The sequence below is a fragment of the Falco peregrinus genome, chromosome 7 (assembly GCF_023634155.1).
Source record: "Falco peregrinus isolate bFalPer1 chromosome 7, bFalPer1.pri, whole genome shotgun sequence".
NCBI classification, from domain to species: Eukaryota; Metazoa; Chordata; class Aves; order Falconiformes; family Falconidae; genus Falco; species Falco peregrinus.
Genome location: NC_073727.1, coordinates 15,431,859 through 15,440,332, shown reverse-complemented (window position 1 = coordinate 15,440,332; position 8,474 = coordinate 15,431,859). Strand labels below are relative to the sequence as shown.

Genomic DNA, 8,474 nt, shown 5'->3' with positions numbered 1-8,474 from the left:
CGATCGTTTACCTGCTTTCAGTCTTGTAGCTTGTCCTTCCAAAGTGCAATGGTGAACTTGAAGTGAGGAGACAATAAAATGCACTCTCTTTGTGGCCACTTCTGCAAGGGGAATGATGAGACCCCTTGCCCAGAATCTTAAAACTATAATTTCATTGATCCAAATTGTTCCAAACCGGTATACTACTCCTAAAAGCTTTATTCTTTCTTTCTTTTGGGGAGCATGGAAATAAAAGCCAGATCCAGCCACACCTTCAGAAGAGGAGGGACTCTGTAAGCCTAGTTAATAAAGTGTCGAAAGGCTTGTGCAATGGTATAGGCTCTAGCAAGAACCTTTAATTTTTTCATTAAGACACTTGATCTCTTTGCATTCATACCAGTAAATTATCTGCTTTGCACATACTTTATAATTATCCTTTTTCTTCTTAGTGGTAGTGAAATTAAAGTAGTCGGTTCTCATTCCCAGTGGCAAGCTTCATACAATGAAGGAAATAAGAGCCTGAGATAAACAGCGACATATTCTGCCAAAGAGAAAACGAACCCAGCCAAGCGGCCCCAAGCGTCGTTTTGAGGCGGCAGACCTGTTCACCCTTTGACCGATTTTTCAGTTGTTCCAGTCTGTCCAGTTTGATGATACTAACCCATACTGTCCTTTTGATTTGGACTTGACAACCACATTGTTTGTGTTGTTTGACAACACAATTTTAAATAACAACAATAAATAAATACATAAATACCTAAATTAACAACAACAAGTCAGAAGAGCCAATAAAGAAGGAACATCCAATTGTTACGGGAGAGCAGATGCAGAAAGATGTTTCCTTTGAACATGAGGAAGGGTTGATACGGGATACAGACTGATATTCCTGCTCTACTTTATCTGTGGCTTAAAACTTAGCTACTTGAAGCCAAGGTCTGTGAAACTGAAGAGTACCCTATGCTCCCAGGTCAAATCACACAAGTTTACAGCTCCACACACACCGATCAACAGTGAACCTGCTGCTAGAAGAGTCCTCCGATCTCATCAGAAACCACAATCTGATCATTCTGCAGCTCTGCTCAAGGGTATCCACCACCAAGGAAGCTGAGCTAAGACATCCTAAAAGGCTGGATTTATGCTCCTGTTTTATGTTGTTCTCTTCACGTGCGTATGACAACCCTGAAGTAATGACATCCACAGCCAGCCTATCACAAAATCACCCCACGTGAGGAGGAAAAAATAAAATTATGTCTTGCTTCCACAACTATCCAGCCCTGTAATGCAGCACCTCCACTGCTGGTAACAGCTTTACACTGCATTTACAAGGTGTCACATGGAAGGCAGGAGCGGGGAAATTTTCCTCGACCCCTAGTGTTTGATCTATCAGTGCCACAGGAAAGCAGAGACACTTGTGCCCGACCAGTCTGCAGTGTCCCATTACAGGGGCCCTTCACCAAACAGTCCCACCGGATTGGAGGGTGATTCGATTGACTTGTTTAGGAAAATGCACCAACAGCATCATGGGGACCCCTCAACGAGTCTTCCCAATTGATTTGGTTATGTCACCCATGGCTGGCAACTGCTAGTGCCCATGAAGGACTAATACTAACAGTTTACGGAACAACACTATTTATTAATATAAAATAGTGACAAATCCAGATTTGTGATTGCCGGTGGTAGGGACTGTCTGCAAAAACAAGCTTGAAGTGATATACAACCAAACTATAATCACTAATAACAGCCACCATGAGTTAGTTATTCAGTGCTCGTAAGGCAAAGTTCTTACCCAGCAGGTGTCCCTACGGGGAAGAACACAGGTTCAGCTCATTGACTGATCCCAGAAGTTCCGATGGAGTGTTCCCCCGCTTCTCCGCTCATTCATTCACTTTTTATACTTTTCTTTACTCTCAGGTGGAGCTTGAGTGACTGTAGGCATACATTCTTATATTACTGATTGGTGTAAAATTCTCTCGCTTCTTGTTTAAAGATACAGCTGATAAAAAATAGAAAGCGCATGTTCGGTGAGGGGTGGTCATACCTTGGAGGTGGGATAAACCAAGTGTGAATGTCTTTTTTTATTGAAGTAATGAATACAAAAATGGCAGAGGGGGAAGCATCTCATGCATTTGATAATTTTTTAATAAAAATCCACCATGGCAGGGAAATGAATAATTTTAAGAAAGTCAAATAGCAGATTTGCAACTGAGCATTAGATAATCATATTTTTACTACGTTTACTATGTTTCAGCTTTAAAGAGGATTTAACTCCAAAACAAGAGTTAGTTTGGTAAGAGATTGCCTTAAATGATTTACAGATGTGATATAAAAGTTCAAATGTAATGGAAAAAGTTGCCTTGTTCTATAAAAAATGCCCAAATAAACCCAGCATCCCTTTCCCACCCTTCTCCTAAGACAGTATATATAACCATTAGAGGTCATCACAGGTCCAAAAAAACCTTGATTGATTATTTAAATCACTAGAGTCCCAGAATGCATCTACTGATTTATATACCAATATTCATAGAAAGTGTTTTCACCAAAATTCAGCAGTCACAACAGCAAAGCCATTAGGAAGAAAAGACTGTTTCCATGATCGGCATCCTGCTGCTTCAAGTAACACAGCATGCTGGCCTAGGTCATCTTCAAAGGAAGTCCACCTTCTCATAGGTCTTTTCAATGAGGGTTAATATGTTCTTCCAGTCAGCTGACTGCTGGATAGTGTTCATATCCTGCAAAAGACCTTCTTGATTTTTTATCTTCAAAATTTCTTCCTAAAGAATGAAAGAAAGAACAAAAAAAAGAAAAAGGCTTCCACCGAGTCCAGCGGAAACATCACTGTCATGCCGTCCAGCTGTACCTAAATACAGCTAAAATAAAAAGATTCAAAGACCCAGAACAAGACAGCCTTCCTTCCATCAGTTACAGAGAGATACAGTTCAGGAATGGCTACAGGTTCTCTAGGACCACAGGGTTGCTAGGAAAAGGCACAGGATCCTTTAAATGGCAGGTTTCCTAGGGTTTTGCTCCGTTTTAAAAACATAAGCATACAGTTCTAAATGGAAAGAAAAAAAAAAAAGAAAAAGAGAGAGAACTTTCAGATACTTCAGAATTTCAGCACTACCTCCTCTAACAGAGGTTAAGCGATGAAAGCACATTCTGTTGCCTTCCTTCTCCTAGCCCAGGTGTCTCTGAAAATATATTCCATGCTCACCTGCAAAATGGGTGCCTGTAAACTGCGCTTGGGGAGTTCTGGCAGGTGAAGTGCTCCACTGCTATTCTCCTGGAATATCTAGAAAGGGAAAAAAAGAGTAAAAAAATAACCCAAAATCACACATCAAGCACACAAGAAGGAAAAACTAGCTGTTATTATCCAACTTCTGAGAACTAAACTTTTTAATTTTGCAACTGAGGTTGGGAAGACAGAAAAAAAGAGACCTTCCCAGAGGCAAATACGGCATTCCTTATACAACACACTCTGCAGAAACAGCTTGTACGGGACAGCGCTGGAAGCTAGCCCATTCCTCTAGGTTAGAGTGCAGCAGCATCTATTGGAAATGAAATACCTTCCTGGCCTTTTTTTCATCTTCCTCTAACTGGTTCTTGAGCACCTGAATTTTGTACTGCAGGTCACTTATAGTTTCTTTGGTATGTTCTGCTGATCGCTCAGCTGCATTTATTTCTTCCTAAGACAAGATAGACACAAAACCAGAACAGAATTTAGAGATGGTGAGCCTTCTGTGTATAAGATACTGATCATCAGCATCAGCTGAGTCACTTAAAAGTTCAAAAAGATACACTGCTTTGTTGCAAGGGTGGGTGACAATGAATAGACAACTCCTCCACAACAGCACAGACATAGCCAGCAGCCTGTCTACTAAAAAGTTACAACACACGCTGAGCAGCAGCAGATGGGTAAGATACTTTTGTTCCCTTCCTTGCCTTTCATACCTGCAATTGTATCAAAGACTCTTCATTTGTCTCAAGCATTTGTTTCTCTGCCATTAGAAGGCTCAGGACATTCTTCAGGTTGCCCAGCTTCCCTGGGGGCACCTTCAAAGTCTTGAAAAATCTCAGCACCCTTTGTTATAGAAAAAGGAAAACATGACTTGTTTGGATGACTTTGCAAAGCAAGAAGAAAACTGCCTAATGACTTTTCTGGGGAAAAACTAATCTCAGTTCAGCCCAGTTGCTGCCAGTGAAGTAAAAGGATCCAGACAGGAAGAAAAGCTGTCTTGAATTGTTTTCCAAAATCACGTGGAATATATGGCTAAGGAAGGAACCAGGATCAAGAAATCCCACCATTCCAACCTTTACTATTACACTGACATTGTGGTGTTTCTATCCCATTGACCTGTGACACTCCCTGACTGTAATATTTACCCAGTTCTGACTGTTCTGCTTTTCAAAGTAAAACTAAGTTCTAAAATATTCAATTTTAACTGCTTCCAAGCAAAGACTATCCTAGCAAAATCAAACGTGACATAGTTTTATGCCAGGGGAAGTGTTTTAGCTTGCTCTCAAAGGTCCTTCTGATTCTGAAGAAGACCTGAATCCCTCCAAGCTGGATCTGAAGCTGTTAGATACACCAAACTGCCAGAGTTCCTGTGCATCACAGATGAGACTGCAGGAGTTTGGCAACTGAGAAATTAAACAGGTCACAAATCACAAAACAAAAAAATAAAAGAAAACCATTTATGAGAAACTAGCTCCTCATGTTTGAGTCTTGAGGTACTGTACACACAAAGAAAGCGACGTATGAGCTCAGGCTCTATGTCAGTAAAATCCTGGTATACCCCCCCCCCCCCCCCAAATTCTCAGACACTCAAGCATATGTAATTACTCCCAGAAGGAAACAAAAAGGCTGCAAGTTATGCCTCAACACAAAATTTCACTTCTCTTAGAAGTAACTTCAACAGTCACAAAATGAATTAGCATTTAGGAAGATTTAGCTGTATCTGCTCCTGCCACTACCATAAAATGAGAATAAAATAAATAGTTGCCCAAAAATTTAAACCCTGTGTAGAGTACAAAGCTGATTCAAGGAGCTCTTAAGAATACCTCCTAGGTTCTGTTACTCATATAGAAGTAGTTAAAGTGGGTCTTCCAACAACTCTTCCTTGTTGACTTGAATCAACACAGTGTCAAGGTATTTCCCTCCTTGATTTTGCATCAACTCTCCTTTCCAAGATTTCCTAAATGATCGCTCCCAGGAGCAATTCTGTAAGCATGGTACAAAACAACTAGCTAAACTAAATCACTTTTCTCACCTTTTTCTTTTTTTAATTTTGATTTCTTACCTTTCTTTCAGTAAATTGAGGTGCTTCTGAACATTCTTTTTTTTCTCACTATTTTGGCACAAAATAGATCTGGAAAGAAAATAAAGGCAGAATTTTCATCACAAAGCCTGCAAGCACAGAGAACTCATCAAATAAAGTAACAGAGTTGTAACTTCTCTAGCTAAAATTTCCCAGCTTCACATAGAAATTATTATATTATACTGGACAAAAATATACACAGCCAACCATATTACCCAAAAAAAAGCTTCAAAGCTTTTCCAGCTCAAGCAATGTTATGATTTTTACTTTACTCCTTGTGGAAACAAAGAGCCACCGCCAGGATATTTGGCACTTACAGTATTACTGAATCCATTACAGTTTCCAGAAACCACCTACTGCTCTCTGAGAGAGTCTGCCAAGATGCCATTTCAGCACTGGTTAGCTTCACCTTTTTTGAAGGACCTTCTCCTGCTAACACAAAGGAAAAAAGGAAAAGACTGAGAGGGGATCTTATCAATGTCTACAAATATCTTAAGTGTGAGTGTTAACAGGATGGGGCCAGGCTATTTTCAGTGGTGCCCAGCAACAGGACAAGGGGCAACAAGCACAAACTGCAGCACAGGGAGCTCCATCTTAATACAAGGAAAAACTTCTTTACTTTGAGGGTGATACAGCACTAGAACAGGCTGCCCAGAGAGGCTGTGAAGTCTCCTCTGGAGACATTCAAAACCCACCTGGATGCCACTCTGTGCAACCTGCTCTAGGAGAACCTGCTTTAGCAGGGGGTTGGACTAGGTGATTTCCAGAGGTCCCTTCCAACCCCGACCATTCTGTGAATTTTACAAAAGAACACTACTTGCAAACAAAAGCATATGATTAATACGTGCATATACAACACATATTATATGAATGCACACTGGCTAAGACTGTATTGCAAATACCCACTGTTACTGTCCAGAAAGAAAACTTTGAAACTTATTTCAGTGACATCTCAGACATCCATGGTTTCAACATTACAGTTACTTCTACTTTCAGTGGTTTTTTCAAACCACTGGATTTGTACAAGACAAACATAAGAATACAATCCCACCTGCAGGGGAATAGTCCCCGTATTCCTTAGCTTTCCTTTTGACCGTCTGAGTGACCTGCTGAAAAGAAAAAATGTACAGCAAATGTGATAATTTTGCAACATCCTCTGCTGCTCAACCATTCATCTACTACTAGCAACCTGCTATAAATGTTCTGTGGAAGCATGTTAGTGTTCGACAGAGAGCTGTTGACACTGACCTCAAAAAAGACTTTGAGCTGTGAAACAGTAATTTATCTTATGCAGGTTAAGGAGAGCAATTCCCTGTCTTAATTCCTCCCAATCCAAGAATGAGGTCATGAAATAAGGAACACACAAACGTATGGCTATCCATCCACATCTTGAGATGACACTGTTCCTAAGTTCAGCGGTAAAGCAAGCTCTCGCCAACAGAAAGCTGCCTAGGACAATCCTGAGACACGCAAAGAATATTTTCCAGAACTTAATACACTGAGCTGAGTGAACTGTGACTTTATGACTGTTCAAAGAGATGCTATGCAGTTCTTCAGAACTGCACAGCCAGCTTGCCTTCTCACTAATAACCAGGGAATGCTTCCCTCTACTTGTCACAGGCATGGTAGCACGCAACTAGAAATTCTGGAAACCAGACAGCAGCTAAGGCAGTGGGACTCAAAAGATCTGTTCACACTGGACATTTCCTCAAGAGGACGACATTTAGCTAATGAAATATTCTCTATAAATGCCAGTAAAAACTGGGCAAAAAACGCTTCTTTTTTCTTTCATTACTTTTTTAATTTGTTTGATCCGAAATAATGGTTACCTTTCTTTTTTGTCCTTTTGGTCTTCCTTCTCCATCTGTTTCTTTTGTTTTGCTAGATGGCCCTTGCTGATTTTCTGATGTAAACCAGTTTTTTGCTGATACCCAACAAGCAGTCCCTCTCATTTTACTGTAAGATGTGTAGTGGCATGTAAGCCAAATGGAACCGGAAGAAACAAAACCAAAATTAAAATCCAGCAATTATAATCCATACAGTACAAAGCATACATTAAAAAGCAAAATGACAGAAACACCCAATGCTAAATAAGCCCAAATGTTTGCATTTTTTTTAACTCAAAACCTAAATCTTGCATATTTATCCCAGTGTAGGACCATGAAAAAAGCATCTCTATTTGGCTTTTAGACAAGTGTTTGTGTATGTTCCACACATCTTTCTAAACCTAAAAGCCAGTAAGTCCATATGCCAAATGGCAGCAATAGCAACACAACAGTAACTGCACTGAAAACAGACTAATTTGTTCTTGAAGGCATCCAACAACAGAAACTCTTAAATCATTCAGCGCAGTTCAGCGTGGCTATCACATTACTAGAACTTTTTACCCTAGCACCTAACCTTGCTGCAGTTTAATCCTGTAGCTTCTTTTCTTACTCACTATAGAGAAAAAAAGAAGCCACGCGGAAGAGAATAATCATTATATCCCAGTAGCCTTCTCTTTGTTAAGCATGACGACTCAGATGTATTCAGTTTTCCTTTCATCCCCTCAGGCCACTTCTTCCCTCACGCGGAAACCCCGTCACGGCTCGCCAGGTAAATAACACCCGCCTCCAGTACCGGCTTTCCGGGACAGCATTTGCAACCCACCGCAGAGAGCGAGGCGCGGACTGTAACTGCCACCACGCAACGCTGCCCGCCACGGCCGCGGCCCGGCCCCGCCCCGCCGAACCACACTCACGCCGGGAGCTGTAGTCCTCACCACCCACGACCCCCTCAGACCCCCAAACTCCCGGTCCCCGCCGCTACCGGATAACACCGCGGGAACCCCCACGAAACCTCCCGGCGGCTCACCGCTAACCTCGCCTCACTCCGCCTCAGCCGCCCCCCGCCTTCCCGCGCAGGCGAGCGCACGCGCAGTGCGCGCTCCCACCTCCCGCCAGAGGGGCGCGGCGCGGCGCGGCCTTCCGCGCATGCGCGCTGCGGGGTGCGCTGGGAGGCGGCGGCGGGGCCGGGAGCAGGTAGCGCCGAGTGGCCGGGGCTGGGGCCTGTCCTCAGCCAGCCGCGTTCCCCGGCCGGGCAGGGCCGCGACCCCCTGGGGCCAGCCCCTGTGCCGCCCCTGCTGGCCGCTGAGGGGGCGTGTTGGTGGCAGGGGGTGCGGGGCGCTCGGCGGGCCTGTCA

The 8,474-nt window shown here is 42.8% G+C and overlaps 1 protein-coding gene across 5 annotated transcripts; it reads right to left on the bottom strand.

The window, feature by feature from the left end:
• Positions 1-2,188: 2,188 nt before the first annotated feature.
• CENPQ (centromere protein Q) lies at positions 2,189-8,168 on the bottom strand. 5 transcript variants are annotated; one of them, XM_055810142.1, is made up of 9 exons: positions 8,148-8,168; positions 7,124-7,250; positions 6,346-6,403; positions 5,612-5,726; positions 5,277-5,345; positions 3,928-4,057; positions 3,543-3,662; positions 3,191-3,268; positions 2,189-2,750 (listed from the first exon to the last, which is right to left on the bottom strand). In XM_055810142.1, exons 2-9 carry the CDS (start codon positions 7,244-7,246, stop codon positions 2,622-2,624), a joined length of 822 nt encoding a protein of 273 aa, XP_055666117.1. In that variant the 5' UTR covers positions 7,247-7,250; positions 8,148-8,168; the 3' UTR covers positions 2,189-2,621. The 5 variants fall into 5 exon arrangements, with proteins under 5 accessions (XP_055666117.1, XP_027645014.2, XP_027645015.2 ...); XM_027789213.2 differs by lacking the exon at positions 8,148-8,168 and having other exon boundaries at positions 7,124-7,298; XM_027789214.2 differs by lacking the exon at positions 8,148-8,168 and having other exon boundaries at positions 5,612-5,723; positions 7,124-7,298.
• Positions 8,169-8,474: the final 306 nt, after the last annotated feature.